At 36.8% G+C, this 26,185-nt stretch overlaps 2 protein-coding genes across 6 annotated transcripts; one reads left to right on the forward strand and one right to left on the reverse strand.

Annotated features, from left to right (window-relative positions):
* Positions 1 to 1,712: 1,712 nt before the first annotated feature.
* Positions 1,713 to 21,065, forward strand: LOC127789097 (uncharacterized). Of its 4 annotated transcripts, XR_008020494.1 has the most exons (7): positions 1,714 to 2,700; positions 7,273 to 7,328; positions 8,878 to 8,987; positions 9,092 to 9,251; positions 9,830 to 9,922; positions 20,479 to 20,672; positions 20,756 to 21,064. XR_008020494.1 is itself a non-coding variant. In XM_052317875.1 (6 exons), exons 1-6 carry the CDS (start codon positions 1,938 to 1,940, stop codon positions 20,441 to 20,443), a joined length of 1,185 nt encoding a protein of 394 aa, XP_052173835.1. In that variant the 5' UTR covers positions 1,713 to 1,937; the 3' UTR covers positions 20,444 to 20,505. The 4 variants fall into 4 exon arrangements, 3 of the variants coding, with proteins under 3 accessions (XP_052173835.1, XP_052173836.1, XP_052173834.1); XM_052317875.1 differs by lacking the exon at positions 20,756 to 21,064 and having other exon boundaries at positions 1,713 to 2,700; positions 20,441 to 20,505; XM_052317874.1 differs by having other exon boundaries at positions 20,479 to 21,065.
* Positions 21,066 to 21,840: 775 nt separating this feature from the next.
* Positions 21,841 to 25,351, reverse strand: LOC127789101 (basic transcription factor 3-like). Of its 2 annotated transcripts, none has more exons than XM_052317884.1 (6): positions 25,225 to 25,351; positions 24,544 to 24,614; positions 23,617 to 23,765; positions 23,476 to 23,532; positions 22,293 to 22,331; positions 21,841 to 22,137 (listed from the first exon to the last, which is right to left on the reverse strand). In XM_052317884.1, the coding sequence occupies exons 2-6, from the start codon at positions 24,609 to 24,611 to the stop codon at positions 21,962 to 21,964; spliced, it is 489 nt and encodes a 162-aa protein (XP_052173844.1). In that variant the 5' UTR covers positions 24,612 to 24,614; positions 25,225 to 25,351; the 3' UTR covers positions 21,841 to 21,961. The 2 variants fall into 2 exon arrangements, with proteins under 2 accessions (XP_052173844.1, XP_052173842.1); XM_052317882.1 differs by lacking the exon at positions 25,225 to 25,351 and adding an exon at positions 25,085 to 25,137.
* Between the last annotated feature and the right edge of the window lie 834 nt (positions 25,352 to 26,185).

Below are 26,185 nucleotides of genomic sequence, written 5' to 3' on the forward strand. Positions count from 1 at the left end.
TATAAATATATGTTTAGGATATGTTTTTCATAGTAACAATGGTTTCTATGCTTTTATAATGGCATTTTATATTGCAACTTTTGTTATATTTATACTTATAATTAGAATATATATTACTAGTTTATTATTAACTTAGTCGTAGTTAAACAGTATCCTTATAGTACACTCAATCACATTAGGGTTCAATTCTTAATCACCTCGAGTTAAAATAATTTTACTCACTCTTCAAATTAAGTTACTTTTTTACCTTAGTCTACTCATTCGTGTTATTCTAGATCAGTCGCTAGATTAGGTTCGAAAAAAATCAAACCCTAATCAAATTCACATGACTTTTAAGTCTATTTATAATTAACACAACCATATTCAAATTTACAAGATTGTGAAAAATTAATAAGATGTCTTTCAATCAATCAAGTTAAGTTACAAGAAAGGGACGAAGAAAGTTTTTATAGATATTTGTAATAAATATAATGGATTTGGAATGAAATGATATAGGTTCAATTGAAAAAGAAAACATAAGATTGAACTCATATGGGTTCGTTTTAGATCAAAATGGTTCAAACAAAGGAGAAAGAATACAATTGACCCCATCAAGATGATGATAGATTTGTGGTTTTTCATCTTCATTGTTGTTTTTTTTTTTTTTCTTCTTAACTCAGATTCTCTTTTTTATAAGTTATTTGTCTATTGAAACTCATGAACTCTAACCAATTATAATTTTTTTGTTCAAAACAATATAATTAATGTTATAAGAAGCAAAACTATATCGTTTTGGCTTGTAATAAATTATTTATTAAATTTATTTATAGATATAACATTTCGTTTGGGTTGCATGGAAATGAAAATGAGAAAAGAAAACGGAGAAACAACATTTTTTCAAAAAAAATGCATAAACAACAAATAAAAAAGACTTTTTCTAAATATAATTTTTAATATAAAAAAGTGATTCAATTTTAAAATATACATAAATTGTATTCAAACAAATTCTGTAAAAATTAAAAATTTCGTCTCCAATCTCTTTGTTGATGGAAATGTATTTCAAAATAAAAAACACGCATTTTTTATTTTTTTTAATATTGAAAAATAGTCTTTTTTAAAATTACTAAAATATCTAAAAAATATTTTTTTAATATTTTAAAAATAAAAACATTTCAAAATATACCGAATCGACTTAATGACGTTTTCATGTATCATAGCATTTCATCGTGAAATAAATAATTAATAACTCGTAAAACAGATAAGATAATAAAGAAAAAGTGTTATTTTATGCACCCTCGCCATTATAAAGGGGGTGTAGTCACCCATCTTCAATTTGGGAGTAAAAAAGTCATGGTGGGGTCCTTTTCCCAAATCGTCTCTTTTCTTTTTTTTCTCTTCCTTTATTCTTATTGTTGACTCTTTCGTCTTTGCATTTTATTCTCTTTGTCTTCATCTTTCTTTTCGTCATCTTATCTCTTGCACGCAGATTGTCATTGCATTCTTCCTTCTCTTATTTCTCGTGTGTCAATTATTGTTACATTCTCCCTCTTGATTGATTAAAAGTGAGAATATAACAACGATCTACGAGAGACTTAGTGAAAAAGAGGGAGAAAGGAGGGAGAAAACAAAATAAATGAGGGTGGGGCGAAGAGAGACGGGACCCACAAAATTGACGGTGGGTGAAGCGCAACCCCATTATTAAAGTGGGGTGCACAAAATTGCACTCATAAATTAGTGGAAAATTCAGTACGCCGTATGCAGGGCGGCCACGAATCAGACATGAGACATGGGATATGATTAATTAAAGTCCGGCGGATCACACCGAGGGTTCTGTACTGTACAGTAATCTTCTCTTTCTCCATTCCCCTCCACACAAGCCTCAACCTGCAATGAATCTCTTCCGCAACAGCAAGACCCATCTCTGATTCGCACGGAAGACGAGCAACCCTTCTCCTATAATGTCAGTGGTGATGACGATGAACCATAGCTGTCACTACCACTACCACTACCGCCCCCGTCATTGTCCTGCCGGGACCTCCATTATTTCTTGCTCGCTCCGTCGCCACCACCGCCGCCGTCGAGGCTTACAAAAGCCGAATCAACCCAATCCCTTGTCCCCGTCCGATGAGAAGCTCCGAATTGTCATCGACGTCGAGACCGTCGCGAGGGAGGCCTCAACGTCCCTGAAAGGGATGTTGAAAAGATCATCGGTATTGACCTACGATGACCTCTTTCGCTCAGGCGCTGAAGCTCTCGAAGACTTGCAAACTCTTATCGCCGTCGATTCCGATCGCAGGGTCGTGCTGTCGTGTCGGATGTCCACGCTTCAATTCCTGGGCAATTTGGTTCTCTGGAGCTGCTTCGTCGTGTTTGCCTTTAGGGTTTTGGTGAAATTAGGGTTAGGGTTGTGGGGGGCTCGATTGGGGTTTGATAATAAGAGTGGAGTGATATGGAGGAGGGACCGGAGTCTTGGGGGTCGAGAAGTAGTAGTTGGCAAGAAAAGGGATGATGCGAAGCTTAGTAACTTGAGGGTTCTGAAGAATCCATTATCTCCAGCTCAGGGGAGTGTGATGAGAGCTTGGCCGGAATTTCCCAAGAATTGGACTGGGAGGACGGAGAAGGAGAACAAGTTGCCAGGTTGGTGGCCGGTTTTGCTTCCGCCGCCTGTTGCTGTGGTTGACAAGGAGGAGTATCAGAGAATGGCTAACAGATTGATTCGAGGTTGATTCTGCCTTTCTTTTTGCTGCCTTTTCTTCTTGTGTCCACAAATTTTTCCTGCTGAAATCTTTGATCTTGTGTCTAATTTTCTAAATTTAGAAGGCACCTGATTGTTTTCCCTAAATTTTTACGTAAAAAAGTTTTAACTAGAGGATGAAGCTAAAAGATGCCATATGTATTGCTCCATACATATTTCTCTTCCAGCTATGATTTTCACCTTTTTTCTCATACGTAAATGACTGCGCGTAATATGGGTTGATTCAACTGTCAGCCACATAAGTGGTGTTCAATTAAGAATCAACTTCAAAGGCATCAGAATTTCAACAGCTATAGGTATCCACTAAATTGGAATCAAGAACCCCAGGTGACCCATTAAAGTGTGGCCCAAATAATCTCCAGCTATATAGCCCCTCCTTTGTGAGGCTATAGGAAAAGAGTGTAAATCCTGATACATGCCGCATGGAGCAGAGAAGAAACCAGTAGCTTTTGGTGTCTGAGAATTGTCTATCGCAAATCCTCTGCAAGGGTAACAAATCCAGATCAGGGTAGCGTCTGGCAATTTTGAAACTCTTTCTGTGAGAGAACTGCCTCTAGCTGGGGTTTATCCACCCAAGGCAGCAGTCAGGTCCAGACACTGAAAAGATTTGTGGTGGAGTAAGAACTGCTTCTTCCCACGATCATACTTGCTGCCTATATAGAAGTTTTTAAACCACTTCCTCCTATTTCTTCTATCCATTGCCTCTGCTGTGCCTGTCTCTGGATGTGGAGTCCAAATTGGGCATCCCCAACACCAAATTGATGTTCAGTCTCCCTGGCTTGCATTGTTAAAGAACTGCATTGACTGGGAATCTTACCATGAAACCAACCCACCCACTCCATCCTGGCAGCTCCAAATTCCTCCGTTGACAGACCTACTTGTCCGCTATAAGAAATCCTCTGCTCAAAGCGGCTGATCATTAGCCGCAACTCCAATCCATAGCCCCACCTATACTCTTTTTTATGGATTCCTTGCCTCTACTAATAGACTTTGCCCTTAATTATATCGGTCTGAAGACAAAGATGTCCAGCAACTGAGATTTTTTGAACCATAGTGTGTTGAAGAAGAAGGGGATGGCCAATTGTGTCATCACATACCTATTTGCCTCCACCTCTTATATGACGTGCTTTCATCTTCCTTTGTTCTAACCTTCTTTACTGCAGCCCAACTGCTCTATGATCATCATGTAGGTTTCATATCATCGCTCTACAACCTGACTCAAACCCATGAAGACATGATAAATTTATGAGCCCATCCTGAGGCTGATTAAGGTCTGAAAATCTCGTAACATTCCCTCAATGCAAATCCAAGCCCATCTAAGATGGAGTCGTTATGGGGCTGTTTAGTTGTGGAAAACTGCCTAGTTTCTGGAAAATTACTCCACAGAAAATGAAAAATTAGTTAACTTGTTCAGATACAAAAATTTTCCAAATAGAAAATGGAGATCTGGGAAGTGTGGTTTTCCAAAATCGAACTGAACTTGGAAAACTCCTCCTGAGTTTTCCTTATTAATTTGGAGATTTGGAAAATGCAATTCTCAATTTTTTTTCCACAAATCATCTCCGTCTCCTTCTCTAACACACAAGTTACATAAAAGAAATTAAAACACCTCTCCTTTTTCTGAACATATGTTCCTTTTTTTTAGACTGGAAATTAGTTTTCTGTTTTTCTAACATTTGAATGCATTTTTCAAAATTTCTATGGAAATTGAAAACCAGAGATTTTTTAGGAAACTGGAAACCATTTTCCACAACTGAACAACCCCTATGTCTTTTTCCTCATCCTTATCCATTTAATACCCATATATGTTGCGCCCATTTTTCAGAAATAGCTTCTGTATTCAAGTTTTCTGGTAAGTACCACTCATGAACTCACTGCTCATCTTCTCCATCGAACCTGATAAAACAGCTCAAAGAATAGCTTTAATTCATGGTTGTTGAGGTTTCATCTAGTAAACTGGTTCCTATTTGCTGATATATTGTAGAAACCTCACTAATTTATTACTCTTACTCCTGTTGGAACCTCCCCAATTGCATTATGGTCAGTTCTTGATGATTATGCAACTGGGGAAGGACCTTCCTAATCCATCACGGTACCTCTACCCCCTTACAGTTAGCTAAGAGTTTCTACTTATGAACTTTCTAAGGCATTAAAATGATGGCTTCCTTGTCCAGATGAGGTTGCAATGTTGAGCTTTGGCTGTTGCCAAGACATAATAGAAGCTGCATCCAGGCATCAGTTGATGGAGACCACCTTCCTCATCTCTTTCCTTGCCCTCGCAATTTGAAAACTCACCTGCAACAGTATCCCATCTCCAGCCATTTCACTCTGGTAGGGTAATCAGTCATCATTCTACTGACCAATGAGATACAACAATGAATTTCCCTTATTCAAGTGACATCTAATTTCTAATGTTCTAAGTCCTAACTTGGTACATCCCAAAGTGCCAAATTTCTGCCGAGTTTGTAATGGACAATTGAGTTATGGAGCCACTTTATCTTTTTGCTGGGAGAAGAAAGAGTTTGTATTTTTCTTCTTTTCACCTATCACTGGAAGATATGAATTTTCTTCCACCTCTCTGACATCCTAAGTTTTCCATCCAATTCAATTTGATGGATTTTCTGCTGCACCATTGGATTTGCCCATTCTTGCCAACCTGCTGTGTTTCTTAGATGATTGGTTTTATATTTTTAGCCCAGCCCATTTAGGTTCTGGATTCATTTCCCTGGTTCTTTAATAAGAATACTGAGATTGAGTTGATCCTCTTGAAATGATTGAATGAACTTGCTATGGAACATATTCAATTTTTAACAAAACAAAACTGTAATATCAGTTTCGTTCTGTTCCTAATTAATTGTATTGTTAACTTGCTTATATAATTATTTATTACTGTTATTATTATTTTATTTTTTTGGGGGGGGTGGGGGGTGTCACGAGACAAGAGACATCTGATTTTTGTGGCTAAGTTTGGTGTCGAATTCAGATATTACCTAATTGTACTGCCTTAGTATTTTTATTCTCTTACTTGCATTTATTTTCCAACTGGGTAGTTTGTTATGGCAGAATCTGCCAGGTGTCCTAGTGCTAGAATAGGACAAAATAGTTGGTTAGAGAGGGTGTGATCTGCTATGGCAGCACCCACATGTCAAGCTATATAAGCTTGTTCCTTCCTCTGTAAAAGGCATTCGAAGAATTTCAATCAAAGATTCTATTACTCTCTCTCTCTCTCTTATTTCTCTTCCTCCCTACTCTTCTCTTCTACATTTCCTTCTCCGTCCTTCTTTTCTGTTCTAGAACAATCCTCCAATTCACGTTTAATCAGGAGAATTGCTAACTGTCACAGCACTGCCGTGACAGGGGGTAAAGTTCTAGGGTAGTGTTTGAAAAAAGCTGGACATGAATAGGGGAAGAAGGGCCCAAATTCAATTAATTTTATTTTGTTTCTGAGGATAGCTATTATAATAGGCTTCTAAGCTAATGCAAATCTCTTGCCACTGGTATGGTTACTATCCTATATCTCCTTTTTCTTTTGTGATTAACTATCAGTGATTAGATTTCACTCTAAAATTTGGAGAGAGAGGATCATGTTGGTCATCCCAAAGGAGTATTTACAAGTTTAAGTGTACTTTTGTTTGAGTATAAAATTTGTTGAGAAGCTTCTTAAATTCCTACATGATCTGATTATGTTGGTTCCCATACTTTTGAGTATGAAATTGGTTTTCTTAAATTGGTGCAGGATCTGATACTTTTATTTTCATGTTTTGATGGGTAGACAGATACTATTGTCCTTTGTGTCTTTTATACATTAATTTTTTTCCTCTTGGTGATATTATTATTCATAATAAAGTTAGTGTGGCTTCTATTGAAGATAAGATGTGTGAGACACAATTAAGATAGTTTGGTTATGTGAAAAGAAAACAATAGAGGCTCTTGTGAAGAGTGGAAGAAATGGAACAAGTATCTAATAAAAGAGGCAGGGGAAGACAGAATTTGGTGGGAGATATACCTAGGTATCATATGAGTTGTAAGGCCCTTATAGAAGTAAGGTGGTAAATATAAACGATTGGTGAGCTAGAATTCGTAGCCGATCCCACTCAACGGGATAAAAACTTGATATGTTATTGTTGGTACTGCTATACTTTAACATATTTAAACAACACCAACAAATAGCAATTGCCTTTCCAATTACCTCTTTATCATTTACCCTTGTTATGTTATCATGATAATGTTTTTCACATATTACTTGTTATAAATTGTAATGAGAATGATGTGTACTATGTTATAATCTCTCTCTAAACAGGTGTTTAGCAGTCTAATCTGGATAAATTTAGCAAAGAAAAAAGCAGTCTAATATTGGTTGGTTGCAAAAAGGAGGGGACTGTAGCCAACTGTTAATTAATACTGATAGTATCGAATAGGTGTGGTCTTAGTGTTGGACTTTGTGTTTCATGTAGGTAACAATGTGTTTCTCAAATTTCCTTGAATGTTATGGTCGTGCTTTTCTTCATCAAATCACAGCTTATCAATTAAATTTCCAGCAATCCTGGACCATAGAATAAGTGGAAGAGACATCTCGGAAGATAGCATAATTCAAGTGAGTGCCTCTTCGTCCTGTTTAAGTTTTTATTCATATCCATGCATATGACTCCATTTATACCACAGAACATATTCTCTCTCTCTCTCTCTGTGAGCAAGTGCATCCACACACACATTGGGGATTCATCACTTTAACCATGGGTTGTACCTATTTCTTCATTTATCTTTCTCGTGTGCTTCAAGAATGATTCTTGTCCAGAGGGAGTGGGGTGCTTACACCCTTAGATGTTCTCATTTTAATTTTCTATTTTTCATGCTGTAGTTGCGATACTGCTAGTTCTGTTATTGTAGACCATAGATCGGATGGATACCTGTGATGATTTTATTTTTGTGGAATACCATAGTCGTGCTTTTTTTGCACTGACATAGTAATAGTGTCCCCATTTCTGACACAGTAATAGTAATGTATTTGTCCATCTGCTTCCACTTCCTGTTGTCTCCAGTCTTTGTTTTTCCATTTTTCATTCTCTGTATTGCGTGGGATCTGTGTAGTATTTCCATAGGCTGTGTATTATTCTTATTTTTATTTTTAATGTTTAGTAATGAATTATCTTATATATACCTTTGACCTTGTCTATATAATTTTTCCTCTTTTCCAATTATGAATGGTTGAATGCCCCTTGAAAGCTTAATATCTCACAAATTGTACTAAGGTAACACTACCTGTCAAATCTCTTCTGAAGGAAACCCTACTGGCCTCCATCATGGGCAATTGTAAAACTGGAGTTCATGCTAAATTCTTCATTAGTTCCAGTAATTAATTTGATAGTTTTTTTTATTAGATTATGTGAAATATTCATTTTAACTGTACTATACATGTGCCTGCTCAAGGTTTTGTCATCAATGTAGAAAATTGGGGCGTTCTGGGCAATGTTAGAGGATATCCAGACGCAGGTTTGAAGGAAAGAGATCAAGGGTTTGAATATTCTAAGTTCGTTTTTGTGAAGGGTGCTGATTCTCCAAACTATAAACTTAGGGTCTGGGAATTAGCAGATTAAGAGAACTTTGGCATGGCAGTTATTTAGCATAGAGGAGCCTTAAGAATTTGGCCACCACATGTTTAAAAATTCTTGTTGGCTGGTCCCTGTGTGTGACCTCCAAATTCTCCAACATGTGTACATTTCTTCCAGTTTTTCTGCATAGATAGGTTTGACATTAAGTATATGGGCCTTACAGAAGATATGGCAATGGATAGAAATGAATGGATATCTAGCATTCACAGCTGTAGTTGACCCCATAGAGTGGGATAAAGGCTTGATATCTTGTAACCTTCCTATTAAAATCCAGTCCAGTGTTTCTATTTTGAATGTTTTTCTTGTCTTTGGATTTTAATCAAACATTTGAGCGGAAAAATAAAAGGACAGAAACTGCAGTGAAATTTCACCATGATGTTAGTTTGAGTGTGATATTCCTAAGAGTAAAAGATAAAAAATAAATTTGTTGCTATGATTAATTGAAAATGCACATTCTGTGGTGGCGATATTCAGACGGATTAGCTGACTTGTTGCTAATGGGCTGGATTTTCTATACCCCTATGGGGTAAACAGTTCCGTCGATTATGCAGGACATCTGGAGCAAGGGTGATAATCGACACTACCAATGCACGTGATTCTTTGTATCGTGCATCTGTGGAATTTGTTCTAAACATTTGTGGCAGGTCCTTCTCTGCTAGTATCACTTAAACCTCCTCAATAACTGGTTATTGCTGGTTTCTTTTACTGGCTGCATTACATAACTAAGATATGATTCTGTTTTTCCCAGTGCTGAAAATCAACCTACCTCTGTCCACATTGATGGTGAGGATCCCCAGGCATTCATTGCTGGGCTTGCTGATAACATTGGACTTGAGGACGGTCGTGCTGCAAGAATAGTTTCTGCAACTGTTGCTGCACGCACACGCTCATCCTTTCTACAGGCTTGGGTAATTTTTTCATATTCTCATCCTTGGAAGTGGATGATATTTTCTGCCAATGGCATTTTCTGGGCTGTTGCTGCAAGAGCATCGTCATGTCTTTCTGTAGAGGCATACATGACATTCTCATATATCATAGTCACGGAATGCTTGAGCTGCTCCAAGATGCCAAGGTCTCTTGGGGTCTTAAGTGTAAGGACGATGGAGGGTTCAGGAGTCATTAAAATGATGCACATGTTGTGTAGAACATGCAAATACATGTGCATTATTGGAACAAGTGGGTGTATATAAAATATATATTGTTGCTAGAACAATAAAAATCAAACGTAGAACATCAACATAACAAGCAACAGCCATAATGGATCAGCTATCCAACACATTGACAATTCTAGATTCCAGAGGGTAAGACATAAAGCTTGGTGATATAGGTCATTAAAAATCGTTCCTTACCAACCTATAAATCTTCACTGAAAATGATGGAGCTGGCCATGACATCTCAGATTTAATTTTAAGAAGTGTACCTTCAATCTTTTTGGTTGCTTCTGGATTCTAGTTTAACTTCTTTGTAGCATTTATTCAATTTTTAGGCTTTGGAAATGCAAGGGAAACATTCTGAAGCAGAGTTGGAGCTGTTGAAGATATGTCTCATCCACCAGATATTTCCTCCAGAAGAGAATTCTGTATGTGCTGCTTACTTTCTCCCTCGCATTCTACTCTGAAGAAATTCTTCTCCATTCTGTAAATGTTAAATATGATGTTTCCTTGTTTTCTAGGAATATGCAATCTTGTTTCATTGACTTTTAAGGATATCATGAGGATATGCAAGGGTTCATCCCCTGCTGTCCGCAAGAACATGCATGCAGACTGATGCTCCTTATCATTCGTTGCCAACTGTTGTTTTAGAACGCTAACTTTCTCACTTCCAAGGTTCTCATCATCTTTCCTTTCTTTCTAAAGCAATATAAGTCCATTTGAAAACCTTCTATATGTCCCAGTTTCCAGGAAATTCACTCCTTTTACATGTGGTCTCCATGGTTAACACATGCAGTGGGAGAAGGTCCTCTTGCACTTGTAAATAGAATTTCTAATGGCCATAGTGATGTTAAAGAGGTTGTAAACGTTATTTTTGTTTGAATTGGTTTCATGTCAATTTTTTGCCATTGCGAAAGAGCACCTTTCATGCTGGCAACATACCTTTCCGATGGCTGCTCTGCAGTCATAAATACCACCTGATTTTGGGATCATGGAGTCTCATTTTCTTCCTCTTCCATAGTCCCAAAGATTTGTTTTATGATTGTTTAATTATTTTCATTTGATGTATGCTGTACATACACTGAGGTAGATTTTACTAAAATATGGTATCAAACTTTGGTTTCTACCGGTCACTTCCCACATGTCATTGTTCTCCAAGGTACATCGCCTATTTTGAATGTGCTGAGACAAGCTTCTGTCTATACATATAATGGGAGGAAGAATTATCAATATTGTTTTCATTATATAACCAATCTCTCCCTCTTGACCTGATATGTCAGTTCCTTCAGTGGCCATTTCTATGTCTGGATCTTTTATAATCATTTTAGTCCTTAAGACCGCCACACACTCACAGCAAACTACCCCTCAAGAACTCACTGATTATACCTCAAACAATATACACACAATCACTCAATAGGAAGAACAAGAATAGGAATGGAAAAACAGCAACAAGATACGCCAGATTTTATCCTGGTTCAGTCTCATAAATGAGACCTACATCCAGACTGCCTTAGGCCCATGAAATCTCCACTATCTTGACAACTTTAAAGCAATTATATGAACTAGGAAAACCCTCTCTTTTCTTTAGTCTAAATCTCTAGACTACCAAGAGAAGAAACCCCAAGAGAAATACAGAATCTCTCAACCTAGCTCACCCGCTCAACCCTTACAAGATATTCCTGAGATCTCACACCCACAACCGAGTTCTCCCAGCCCCTATTTATAAAGCATAGAGGCGGGCAAGGCAGTTACAACCAACTGCCCTAACTGACCGATAAACTAACTTACTTACTTTTGGACAGCTATAAAACAGAGAGAAAAACCAGTACATCAAGTAAACTTATGCTAATAGATTTTATACAAAAATCTAAGTACATAAACTAATCTAAAACAAATGTCTTCACAATTCTCCACCCATTTGAATTAGATTCTCTGCACTTTAGGTTCCTGCACTCCTGCTCCACCTTCAATCTGATCTGGGATAAGATTCAACTGCTTGATATGATGCTGAAGCTTTGAAACTGGAACAGCTTTAGTAAATATATCTGCAGTATTATTTTCACCTGCAACTTTGATTAGATCAACAAGTTTATTTTCAATGATATCCCTAATGAAATGATACCTAATGTCTATGTGTTTCGTCCTCTCATGGTGAGCCTAGTTCTTTGATAAATGTATAGCACTTTGACTATCACACATCAAAGTGACTTTAATCTCTAAACCTAGAAGCTCTCCCACTAGCCCCTTAAGCCATATAGCCTCTTTAATTGCATCAGCAACAGCTATATATTCTGCCTCGGTAGTGGATAAAGCTACCACATGTTGGAGGCTAGACTTCCAACTAATAGAGGAATTCCACAACTTAAAAACATAACCAGTTGTGGACCTACGTTTATCAAGATCAGCAGCATAATCTGCATTCGAGAAGCCTAGAATACTAGGTTTTTCTCCTATATTAGCTCCACCATAGGACAATACATTCTTGCTAGTGCCCCTTAGGTATCTAAGCATCCATTTTACAGCCATCCCATGGGATCTACCTGGGTTTGCCATGAAGCGGCTAACTACACTCATTGCATGAGCTAGATCGGGGCGGGTACACACCATTCCATACATCAGGCTGCCAACAGCATTTGAGTATGGAATTTTCTCCATTTCTCTTCTCTCCACCTCATCTTTAGGGGACTGATTTGAAGATAATTTGAAATGAGGTGCAAACGGCACACTCACTAGTTTTGAAACAGCCATACCAAACCTAGATAGCAGCTTTTCTATATAGGATTTTTGAGATAAGAAAATTTTCCTATGCTGTCTATCCCTAGAGATTTCCATCCCTAGAATCTTTCTAGCCTCACCTAGCTCCTTCATTTCAAATTCAGCCTTTAATTTTTGCTTAAGTTGCTGAATTTCTCTATGGGATTGACTTGCAATAGGCATGTCATCCACATATAACAGTAAGTATATTGAAATGCTAGGAGATATGTGCTTAAGATACACACAACAGTCATAGGAACATCTTGAATATCCTTGGCCTATCATAACAGTATCAAATCGACGATACCATTGCCTAGGAGATTGTTTGAGCCCATAGAGAGACTTTTTGAGCAAACAAACTTTCTCCACTTTATCCTTAACTTCAAAGCCTCTAGGTTGGTTCATATATATCTTCTCTTCCAACTCTCCATGAAGGAAAGCTGTAGTAACATCCATCTGCTCCAATTTCAAGTCTAATTGGGCAGTGATGGCCAGCAAAACCCTTATTGATGTATGCCTTACAACTGGGGAGAAAACTTCATTGTAATCAACCCCTTGGACTTGAGTAAACCCTCTAGCAACTAGCCTAGCTTTGAATCTAGGCTTAGAATTTTCATCGGCTCCTTCTTTTATTTTGTAGAGCCATTTGCAGCTTACAATCCTTTTCCCTTTTGGTTTTTCTACCAGTTCCCAGGTTTGGTTTTTCTTAAGGGAAGATATTTTTGATTTCATGGCTTCTATCCATTTTTGGGAATCCTTAGATGCTATAGCTTGGTCATAGGATTGTGGCTCTTCATCAGAAATTTTAGAGGCACTATATAAAGCATAGGCTACTAAATCTGAGTAGCCAAACCTAAGAGGTGGCCTACAAACTCTAGGCTGCCTACCTCTAGCCACACTATACCTATTAGGGTTTGGCTGATCACCAATGCTAGAATCAGCATCACTGTCAGCCTCTTCTTCCTCATATTGAGAGGTTTCAGCATCCTGTTCTTCTTTTTGGACCTGATCATTTTGGTCCAGATCTGGTTCAGGCTCTATTTCAGTTATTTCAGACTCTATACCTTGAATATCTATCTTCATAGAGTCCTTCTTTCCATCTAGATCCTTCTGGGTTTCATTTGTGCTTAGACTCATGGTAGTTGACTCATCAAATGTCATATCCCTTGAGATTATTGTCCTAGGTCCTCCTTGTTCAAGGTTCCATAGTTTATATCCTTTCACACCGGTTGGGTAACCTATAAAGAGACATTTCTTAGCCCTGGGTTCAAGCTTGCCTTGCTTCACATGAGCATAGGCTAAGCACTCAAATACCCTAAGGTGGGCAAGACTAGGCTTATGGCCTGTCCATTTCTCATAAGGGGTTTGCAAATCTATGGCTTTAGATGGGGTTCGGTTTAGAATATGGGCTGCAGTAGACATTGCTTCCCTCCAGAAAATTTTTGGCAAATGTGCATGGAATAACATGCATCTTACCCTTTCTAAAATTGTCCGATTCATTCTCTCAGCCACCCCGTTTTGCTGGGGATTTCCAGGCGCTGTTAAGTGCCTAATTATGCCATTTTCTTTGCACATTTCATTGAATTCCTTATTGCAAAATTCCAATCCATTATCTATCCTAATGGTTTTAATTTTCTTGCCCATTTGAGCTTCTACCATTGTCTTCCAATTTCTAAAGGTCTCATAAGTTTGATCTTTAGATTTTAGCACATAAACCCACAACATTCTAGAATAATCATCTATGATAGAAAGGAAATATCTAGAACCTCCATGGGTTGGGGTTTGGGCTGGTCCCCACAGGTCCGAGTGTATATAATCTAAGATAGACTTAGATGAGTGAATGACAGTCTTATTAAACCTAAGTTTTGCTGCCTTTCCATAGATGCAAGACTCACATTTGGACAAAACTGAGACTTGGTTATTTTCTAAAATCCCTTGTTTAGCTAACTCCTTGAGCCCTTGCTCACTTATATGTGACATCCTTAGATGCCACAGTTTTGCCAAATCTTGGGATTTGTTACTTACTGCTGCAGCCTCACCACTTAAGGTGGAGGCTTGTAAGATATAAATTCCATTCTGCAGTTTAGCTTTCATGCAGACAAGTGACCCCTTTGCCACTGTTATGGCCCTTGTCTCTCCTTTGAATTTTAGGCCATTTCTGTCTAATTCTCCAAGGGAAACCAAGTTCCTCTTGAGATTAGGCACATGCCTGACTGCTGAGAGAGTCATAACCGTGCCATCATCCATCCTTAACCTCACATCACCCACTCCTATAACCTTGCACTCATGGTCATTGCCCAGCAAGACCTTACCCCCATTGATTTCTCTATAGTTTTGCAGCCAATGCCTTCTAGGGGTCATGTGGAATGAACAACTTGAATCCATCACCCAACTATTATTTCTAGCTATTTCTGTGACAGTCAAGGCCTCTGAACAGTCATATCCAAGGTCAACTAAGTTTGCTCCACCATCGGATGTTTTCTTTTCAGCCATGTCTTTCTTTCTTTTAGGGCAGTATCTCTTGATATGCCCTTCCTCCTGGCAATAGTAGCATTTAATAGGGCCCTTTCCATTTCTAGACTTTGATCTAGACTTTCCTCTTTTCCCTTTTGAGTCCTTTTTGGTACTCCTAGACCTTACGGTTAGGGCATCACTAGGGGTGGTTTTTACTTCCATTTTTATTCTCAATTCCTTTGAGTTTAGGGCTCCTATTACATCTTCTAACGATAACTTGTCCCTACCGTGTTGAAGAATGTCTACAAAGTTTTCATAAGACTTAGGCAATGAATAAAGAAGAACTAGGGCTCTGTCTTCATCCTCATAGTTTACTCCTATATTCTCTAAGTCAAGACATAGCTTATTGAATTCATCTAGATGCTCTTGAAGTTTCTGATTTTCTTGCATCTTATATGTGAAGAATTTGGCCTTCAAATATAGCCTACTGGATAAAGTCTTCTTTAAATAAAGAGACTCCAATTTCATCCAGATTTCAGTGGTTGTTTTTAATTTTGAAACTTCTCGGAGAACTTTGTCTCCAAGACTCAAGATAAGCATACTGAATGCTTTCTTGTTAATTTCCTTATCCTCTCAAGATATGGTTTTAGGATCTTTACCTTCAGAGCTTCCCTCGGTAGTTACCTCTTGTTCGATTGCTTTTTCCAATCCGAGACTGCACAGCAGGGCTTCCATTTTGATCCGCCAGAGACCAAAATCATTGCTGCCGTCGAACTTCTCCACATCATATCGGGTGGCCAATGAGGGTGTCATAATCGCCTACCAGAGCTGATTATGGTTTCTTGAGAATCTTGAAAATCTTGATAGAGTTGCTGGAGATGATCCCTGGAGCTCTGATACCAGATTGTAGTCCTTAAGACCGCCACACACTCACAGCAAACTACCCCTCAAGAACTCACTGATTATACCTCAAACAATATACACACAATCACTCGATAGGAAGAACAAGAATAGGAATCGAAAAATAGCAACAAGATACGCCAGATTTTATCCTGGTTCAGTCTCATAAATGAAACCTACATCCAGACTGCCTTAGGCCCATGAAATCTCCACTATCTTGACAACTTTACAGCAATTATATGAACTAGGAAAACCCTCTCTTTTCTTTAGTCTAAAACCCTAGACTACCAAGAGAAGAAACCCCAAGAGAAATACAGAATCTCTCAACCTAGCTCACCCGCTCAACCCTTACAAGATATTCCTGAGATCTCACACCCACAACCGAGTTCTCCCAACCCCTATTTATAAAGCATAGAGGCGGGCAAGGCAATTACAACCAACTGCCCTAACTGACCGATAAACTAACTAACTAACTTCTGGACAGCTATAAAACAGAGAGAAAAAACCAGTACATCAAGTAAACTTATGCTAATAGATTTTATACAAAAATCTAAGTACATAAACTAATCTAAAACAAATGTCTTCACAATCATGTTTCTTGAAATTATGTAAGAAGCTTTCTTCTTACCTTAAACATAGAAAAGTATGGTAGTTGTTTAAGAGCACAGTTAAAAAAATGCAGCACTCCCAAAGAGGAGAAAAAAAAATCATCTTTATCTATATTCTGGTTTTGTTTTTCTTTTCTCCACGTATAAAAATCGAATATGCAATCAATTGGTGTGGTTTTCTTAAAGAATAAGGGCTTGTTTTGTGGTTGGTTCATTCACCCCTTTTCGGGCAAGGCACATCTTGCCATATCTAATAATTGAAATATTCAATTGCAATTATGATTCTCTATTATCTTTATTGAAATATTCAATTGCAATTTTTGAATGATTGGGGGGGGGGGGGGGGGGGGGGCAACAAGCCACTAGGTGAGCCAATGGGGTCTGCTGCATGAATTATAGACATTCAACTATCTCTATCTGTGGCCATAATCTTTGTAAGGCCATTATGCCCTATGTTATGTTTAAATGTTTCTCACAAAGTTTCTCTAGTCTTTCTCTTTTTTGCTACATTTTTTCTCTATTTCATCAACTTGCCTCTCCGGTGCTTTCTTTGGTCTTTTTCTATCATGTTTAAACCGTTTTAATTGTAATCCATGCATCTTATTTTTAATAAGCACTACTCTAACCTTATTACATATTATCTTGTTTCTATTTTTTTTTTTAATGGTTGCACATCTCTATAATATTCTTATCTTAGTTACGCTTATATTTTACACATGTTAGCACTTAATTGCCCAACTTTCTAAGTCAGACAACAAATTATGAAAAATCGTTAGGGCATAACCCTTCATAGCAACGCGCTACACTGTCCGCATATAGTGTCAAGTGAGCTAGAGCCGCTGCATCGGCGTCCAGATGTAGTGACAAATGAGCAAGGGTCCCTGCATTTACTTGGACGGATGTGGGTAAAGAAGCTAGTTCAAAATCAAAACCAAAATAAAAAACAAAATCAAATTCAAAGTCAAGGTCAAAACCAAAATCATAGATTAAGGATTGGGTCATGGAACATATGAACATTAACAGACAAAGCTATGGAAGTGGTAGATGTGATGATTAGGAGAAAGATTAATATTATGTGCCTTCAAAAGACTAGATGGGTAGGGAAAAAAACAAAAACTTTATCAGAAACTTGATATAAAATATGGTACACAAGAAATGATCGAGCGAAAAATAGAGTGGGGATTATTATGGATAAAAGCTTAGTAGATGAGGTAGTGGATGTAAAGAGAATAGATGATAAGATTATTATGGTGAATGTTGGTCTAGGAATAATGATTATGAATATCTTTAGTACATATGCACCACAAGCGATGTTAGGTGAGAAGATAAAAGCAAAATTTTGGAAAGACTTAGAGGGACTCGTACAAATGATACCAAGAGGAGAGAAAGCGATTATAGGAAGTGATTTAAATGGTCATGTGGGTAGAGACGGAAACGGCTATAAAGAGGTGCATGGAGGGTATGGATTCGGGGAAATTAATAATAAAGGTAAGTCTATTTTAAAGTTTGCTATAGCATATGGGCTCATCATAACCAATACTAGATTAAAAAAACAGGACGAACACTTAATCACATATAAAAATGTTACATTAAACACTCAAATAGATTATTTTCTCATGAGACAAGAGAATCAGTTATGTTGTAGGGATTGTAAAGTGATACTAGGAGAGTGTTTGACTACTCAACATAGACTTCTGATACTTGATGTCCAAGTAAGAAATTAGAAGAGAAAAAATCACATAAAACAAAATCCAAGAATTAGGTGGTGGGATTTAAAAGGGGAGAAATAACTAATCTTCAAAGAAAAATTAAGGGGTAGAAGGGAAGGGCATGGAGAAGGACCGGCAAACCAAATGTGGAGGAAAATGGCTACTGCCCTGAGAAGCACGGTAAAGGTAGTCCTTGGAGAGACAAATGGTAGAGCCCCAAACCTTAAGGAGTCTTGGTGGTGGAATGAAAAGGTATAATTGAAAATTAGAAATAAGAAAACTTGCTATAAGGCTATGTATCAGTGCAACAATGAAGAAAACCTAAAAAATTATAAAGAAGCAAAAAAGACAGCAAAAAAAGATGTTAGTGAAGCAAGATTAAAAGCATATGCAAATTTATTTAAACGACTTGATACAAAAAATGGAGAAAGGGATATATATAAATTAGCTAAAGCAAGAAAAAGAAAAACAAGGGATCTAAATTAAATGAAATGCATAAAAGATGAAATCAAAATGTATTAGTGAATGAGGGAGCAATTAAGGAGAGATGAGGGAGTATTTCACAAAATTATTCAATGATGGTGGGGATACAAGAGTGAGGTTAGGACATCTTAGTAACTCCGAAGGAAACGTGAGCTATACTTCATCGACGCATAAGTTCAAATGAAATAAGACAAGTATAAAAAAAGATGAAAAATCATAAGGCGGTGAGACCGGATAATATACCAATAGAAGTATGGAAATGCATGGGAGAAAAGGGCATTTCCTGGCTAACAAAATTATTTAACACAATCCTTAAATAAAAAAAGATGCTAGATGAGTGGAGGAAGAGTACTTTGGTTCCTATATACAAGAACAAAGGAGATGTTCAAAATTGTGAAAACTACAGAGGAATTAAGTTAATAAGCCATACCATGAAACTCTGGGAAAGAGTGATAGAGCAGATATTCAAAAAAGAAACAGATGTCTCGGAAAATCAATTTGGTTTTATGCCTGATAGGTCAACAATGGAAGCTATATACCTATTGAGGCGTCTAATGGAAAGGTATCGGGATCGGCAGAAAGATTTGCATATGGTGTTTATAGATCTAGAAAAGGCCTATGATAAGGTCCCTAAAGAAGTATTATTGAGGGTTTTAGAGAAGAAATGAGTCCGAATAGTCTATATACAAGCCCTTAAAGACATGTATCACAATGTAGAAACAAGGGTCAGAACATGCAGAGGGGATACTGAACCGTTTAAAATTATAATGGAACTATATCAAGGTTCTACATTAAGTCCATACTTATTTGTTTTAGTAATAGATGAACTCACTAAACACATTCAGATAGAGGTGCCATGGTGTATGCTATTTTTAGATGACATAGTGTTGGTAGATGCAACAAAAGAGGGAGTGAACACTAAGCTTGAGTTGTGGAGAAACAATTTAGAATCTAAGGGATTTAAATTAAGTAGAAATAAAACAGAATATATGGAATGTAAATTTAGTAAGAATGCAAGAGTGGAGGATGTTATAATAAAATTGGAAGACCAAATCTTACAAAGAAAAGATCATTTTCGATATTTGGGATTAGTGATTCTTAAAGATAGAGAAATTCAGGATGTCACTCATAAAATTAAGGTAGGTTGGCTAAAATAGAGAAATGCATCGGGGGTGTTATGTGATGGTAAAATTCCATTAAAACTGAAAAGAAAATTCTATAGGACAACCATAAGAACAGTCTTGTTGTATGGTTCAAAATGTTGAGCAGTCAAATACTAGTATGAACAAAAGACGAGCATAGCGGAGATGAGGATACTAAGATGGATGTGTGGCCATACAAGAAAAGATAAAATTAGAAATGAGGTTATTCGTAATAAGGTGGGAGTAGTGCCAATTGAGGAGAAGATGAGAGAGATTAGACTAAGATGGTTTGGTCATATGAGAACAAGACCAAGAGACGCTCTTGTGAGGAGAGTTGATGAAATGGAACAATTAGTCAAAAAAAGAGGTAGGGGCAGACTTAAGAAGATTTTGGAAAAGACATTAAAGTTTGATTTGAAGTGTATGAGTCTAAATAAAAATATGACAAAAGACATAAATACATGAAAGTTTAGAATTCATGTAGTCGACCCCACATAGTGGGATAAAGGCTGGATATGTTGTTTTATAAAATGTTCGTCAGGCTTCCCTCCTTTTTTATGAAATTGATCTTTTTTAGGGATAACTTGATCTCCATATTTTGCAATAACATCATCCACGTATAGTTTTACTAAATTTACATTCTGCATACTTAGTATTTGACATAGTTAATTTAAAAATCTTTGAATTTGAAGGTGTTTCTCCAAAATTCAAATTTATTATTCATGCTTTCTTTTGCCTCACTCATCCATCAAGAAAATATAGATTGCAAATAATATTACAAGCACATTTTCTTGGATATGCTTTGTGAAGTTTGTGAAATGGTATTGGCAATGATACTCAAATTTTAAAACCATTTGAATCCGCTCTGATTTGGGTATGCATTTTCCTGTTTCTAGTGACTTGTGAAATTCTTTTATCATCTTCTCCTCTGCAGCCCGAGATGGAAATGGTGGCTCAAGGCCTCAAGAAGCATTTAAAAGTAGAACAAAGGAAATTTTTGATGGACATGCTTGACGGGGTCTGCAAGAAAGGAAACCGTACGAGTATGGCAGAAGCCCTGGGCCTGGTCTAGTCCTGTTGTTCCTTACTGACTTTCCTTGCAAACTCTCCTTGGCGTCACACCTCACGGTTGGATGCTATGCTATGCTATGCTATGATTTCATGTTTTGGTTTCACGAGTATGATTGTGTTTTGCCACCTCTCTCTTGTAGGCTATTGCACCCGAAGATGTTTGGCATCCTCATTGAAATCTGTCAATGTAAATAATACCAGGACACTGAACTGTGTTATAATTGTTGCTTCCAGGCTTTTAGCATCTGCAAACTAACATTATGAACTGATTATTCATAATGTGACGCCAAATATGGCTTTTACAGCAGCATCCAGTTGCCATCATATGGCTTTGAAATTTTGTAATCTCTTGGGTTATAGTGTGCGCCAATCAAATATAGAGGATGTGATTTTTTTTCTTCTCTTATGTGTGTTTTGACACCTAGACAGGTGTGCGTTGCGTTTCAAATCAAATTACGAATCTCAAATAATATCTTCTAACATGTTTATGTTTGCCGTTATCCATTTGAGGAATTTATCTGTTCATCTAGGGTTTTAAAGTAAGTGAATCATGATGAGTTTTAAAAAAAGTGAGATAAGTTCACAACCAAAAGTTCTGTGATTGAAGAATCTTTTCGAGTCTTTCATGTTATTAATATATATATATATATATATGGTCATTCCACCTTTTATCATTTGAAATTTGAGATTTCTAAGTTCCTATAGATTTGAAATGAAATCTATATAGATGTCATTTTAAATGACAATTTGAATTTAAGCCTATATAGGTGTCTAAATTGACGTATTCATTTGTTTTCTATCCAACTCATCCAATGAGTCTGCCACAAGCCTGATTAGAAGACAAAAACAAAAAATGAAAACAAAAGTGGAATCAAACTGCCTCCCGTCGCATGTATAATACATTACATTCTTTATATTATATGTATTACACGTTTTAAGTAGCACAGAACTTCCTGTAATGTAATATACAAAGCTTGTTTTATTCTCTCATCCTATGGGCAATGCTGCAAGGCTCTCTCCCCCATATACTGTTGTGTGCCTGTCAAATTTTGTTCATTTCTATCACTAACCCCTGATCTGGTGTGGCATTTTCTCACCAAATTGGATTTGCATACCCTCTTCTCTGATCAACTATCACTTTTTAGAATTCTCTTCATTTTACTATTGATAAAGGCAATCACAATGATTGCCAATGGTCACAGCAGTAACATAATTTCACAAAGGGAAAAATATCAAACTAGCTTCCAGATAACCAAATGGAACATGTCAACTACAAAAACAAAGCAGATCTTACCGGAAACAAAGGAACACAGAGAAATTGCATAAGTTTATATATGTAAGTGTCTCTAAGAAGCATGGCCGCCTTCTTCTGCGGCTGCTTCGAAGGTCTCACCAGGCACAAGTTCTGGGACCTCGTCATCATCGTCCTGGGCCGCGGTTGCATCAGCACCCTCGCCGGCACCAGGTGACTGCTTCTGCAACTGCTCCGCCAGCTTCCTTAAGTTGTCCATGTTATCGGGCCCTGAAGAGCAAAAGAACCCAGTGTAAACCTACCCACCTTGAATTTTATCCATTTTCCGGGCATTCTATACAGGCATAACAATGATATTTGCAAAAAAAGATGGCAGATCCATTTGCTATAAAAGAAAAGATAATGCAGGAGATAGCAGCCCATACCTAATTGGTTAATAATTCCAGGAAGAATATCTTGCAACTCTGGAAAAACATAAAATAATGGTTAAATAAATATTTCAAAAAGGTGAATTAAAATTATATTCGTTCAAAGACAAACAATAAATCTGCCACCATGCTCAACAAGAAGCAGCCAGAAAAGTGGAAAAAGCAGAAAAGTAACTTTAAAAGATACTTCCCATTGCATCCCTTTTTCTCAGCTCCTGGAGATCTTATATTTTTGCTTTGGGTCTCTCGAGGGTTTGGTATTTTGAGCCGTAAATTGCTTCTTTTGGTTCTTCAAGAGGATAATGAACCTAAAACTTCTTTCTATCGATATCTTATTTATATAGCTAAATTATCCTGAAACTTTTTCTTCCCACAAGTAATGATAATCCTAAAACATATTGGTTTACTTTATGACTGAGGATGAACATACTAATACCTTTCCAACTCAAACATCAGAGGTACCTAGTGCAATAACCGCGCTGGCTGTTGCTTTATCAACATCAGAGAGATACTTTACATTAAGGTAGCATTTGTTAAAATGAGTAAGATAAAGTTGTATCAAAATAAACTTAGAATGTTTTCTGAACCAAGATATGAAATTGTCAAGATAAGGCTAGGAATTTTCCAAGATTTTTATCAAACTATTTGTTAAATTTTTTAAAATGCATTAAAAGACATATGCATCATTTTTTCTTATTTGTAAGGTCCAAAGTATGCTTATTCGGAGAAGGGGGAGAGAGAAGCATATCTAAAAAATGCAAGATAAGAAGTCACGTGACTTCTTTTCTAAGGATCGCTAGATAAGTTTAACAAACACATTAGAAAGAACAAAATTTTAGAATGCTTTCCATATCTTATCTTTTTAGTTCTATATCTTGGTTAACAAACACTATCTAAGGAAGAAAAATAAGCATCATACTGTTTTTTCGAATACAAATTCTCACAAGTATATAACAGTAATTAGTCTACTGCCTCGATTCGTAATGCAAGCCCTTATCCATTTCTCGAGAACACAAAAAAAGGGGGAGGGGGAACTGCACAGAGAGAGAGAGAGAGGGGTAATAAGTAATGCATTCAGTTCCCAGATTTATCTTCATTGGCAATGGCCAGCTATCATAGACATGTTTACCAGCAATTAGGAATAGTAATTGTCGAAGATTAGAAAGGGAAGAAAATATACTCTTCGTTTGAGGAGAGCCACTGACAACCCAAGTATTGGCAGCAATAGAAGCTTGAACTGAAATATAAAAAAAATAATTATGTCAATTAAATAACAAATAAATGATGAAAATAAACAAAATTCCCACTGCACTCTAACTACCTTTGGGATTTGCAAACTGGATAACTATGTCATCCTTAAATATATTGACTTCCTCAATTGCCGGTATGGCATTCACACCTATTCTCTTAAGCGTGCTTTGAAGTCTTTTGTCATCTGTAGTGGTTGTCTTGTGAACAGCCTTCTTCTTCCTGTCATTACAGAAAATGTCTAATATAATTAATTCACTAGGAAGAGCTAGAAGCTCAATTCTTCAGAAAGAAATACTTATATACATGGGTGCGCGCGCGCGCACACACAAGCTACCCTCTCCTATACAGGGATATCCTGTCAAACACCCTCAAATGGTAGGACCAACCAAAAGAATTGGCCAGAAGGAGGCCATAATAAATTTTCCTTATTTGCAAGCAATATCAGCATACAGTAATCAGGCAAAAATTCTAGAAGCAAATGCCATCAGATTTACATACTTCCATGCACTTTGACACTTCAAAAATCAATTACCTTCCATATTATGCATGCTTACACACACGGGGCAAGCCACTAGAGTTTATAAATTTACATGTGAGCAATATCCTATAGAACAAGTCCTAGATTATCGCTGAAAATTACCAAAAAGCCACCAAAATCAGAGCCAAAAACCTCAGTGGTTATCCAATCTTATTAAAATATCAACCTAGCAGAACCAGATCACATTCCAACATAACATTAAGACATCTAGACAATCATATCATTTCATCATAATCAGCAAAAGAAAGAAAGTACATATTTTAGAAAATCAGTTGCCCTGACATATTTTAAAGAACATTCTTCTTTTTGAGCTTAAGACTTGATGCATTTTTTCCCTTTGCTTCTTTTCTTGATTTCTAAAGCTATTTAAGCCATTTGACCAGAAACAGATTTGCTAGCAATAATTTTCTGACCATTTAAGAAAGGATCAAGAATAAAGTTAGGAAGAGATTGACGAACCTCCTCATGCTACCCTTCCCACCAGTGCGAACAGCACCAGCCATCTTCCTAAGCTTCTCGACATTCATTGTCTGTAACAAAAAGCAGTAACTGGGTAAAATGTACTATCCCTATTCCAATCTGATCATTAGAAAAACTTTTAACACTGCCTTATTGTCAAATACCAATTAAAACAAACTCACAATCATCGTGTTTTACAGCCTCATAAGTAAAGTGCACAAGAGATCAACTCATCACAAAACCAACAGACAATCCACAAAACACATTCTCAACTTCTTTTTCCATTGGACTCCTAGCTGCAACAGTTTCTCAATAAAAAAAACAAGAGCTTGAAATGGAAAACAAAGGAGAGAAAATGGCTCGCTCATTGTAACGAAACAAAGAACAGATGGATAACGCACACAAACAATTCTATAAAAACATACCCACAAATACAAAAACATTGGGGACCCCTAGTTTTCCATCCATTTATGCTAAGCAAGACAATTGCAACACCAAAAACATCAATAAAATGGTAAACTACGAGAGATAAACGACAAACATTCATCAGCTCAACATCAAATACGTTCTCACACTCGATCGAACCAAAGTGTCACCGACGAGCACCAAACACACACACACACACACACACATATATATATAGATATGTAGAGAGAGAGAAAGCGCAGCTAAGAACAGTACCTCTGTAGTAGGAAGAAGAAGACGAAGAAGAAGAGAGCTGAGAGGCAAATCGAACGAATGGAAATCAACGAGAAAGCAAACCCTACTTCTCGGTCTCCGTACACTGCCCGCTTTATGCAATAATAGGCCTAATTATATCATCACCCCGTTATCTATCGTTATTTTCACTTTATCCCCTTCAAATAACCAGGGTTCCACTTACTCCCCCCTCCCCACCACACAAGGGTATTCTAATTTAATTATTATCGCATCTAATTCTTAGTATATTTGTGCTTTTAAATTATAATACATCTTTATTAAAAATTTTGAAAAATAATTTTTAGTTAATTATAATTTTGTTTTTAACATATAATTATCTTTTAAAAAATTAGATTAATCTGTTTAAAAGTAAAATGTATTTATTAATTATTAATTAATGTATTAGTATAATTTTGTTACGAAAATATTTATATAATATATTAAGATAATGATAGAGTTAATATAATCTATTAATAATATTTTTTTAATTTTTTTTCCTTTTCCTTTCTTTTCAAACTATAACGTTAATGGTTCACAAGTGAGTTCTATCAAAGGTGTTCAATCAGTCCGAATTAATCTTATATCAGATTGGATTAGAATCGAAATTGATAAAAATTTCAGATTAAATAAGGGCAGGGCCGGCCCTGGGCTAGGGCTACCAAGGCCACAGCCCAGGGCCCACAAGTGAGGAGGGCACAATTTTTTTTTTTAATTTATGTATATATGTGTATAAAAAATTAAAAAAAATTAACAAAATAAATTGTCACTCGTACCCTGTTAAAAAAAGATTTCATTGCTATTTTTATTTTATTGGTATATGTGATAATTGTTTTTACTTCAATTAATTGTGGAGGATAAAAATAGCGGTGTCAATGGTTCGGATTGGTCCGATTCTATAAGAATCCAGTAACCGAACAATTTTTAAAGGTTTCGAAAAAATAAG

The sequence above is a fragment of the Diospyros lotus genome, chromosome 13, assembly GCF_014633365.1.
Source record: "Diospyros lotus cultivar Yz01 chromosome 13, ASM1463336v1, whole genome shotgun sequence".
Taxonomy (NCBI): Eukaryota; Viridiplantae; Streptophyta; class Magnoliopsida; order Ericales; family Ebenaceae; genus Diospyros; species Diospyros lotus.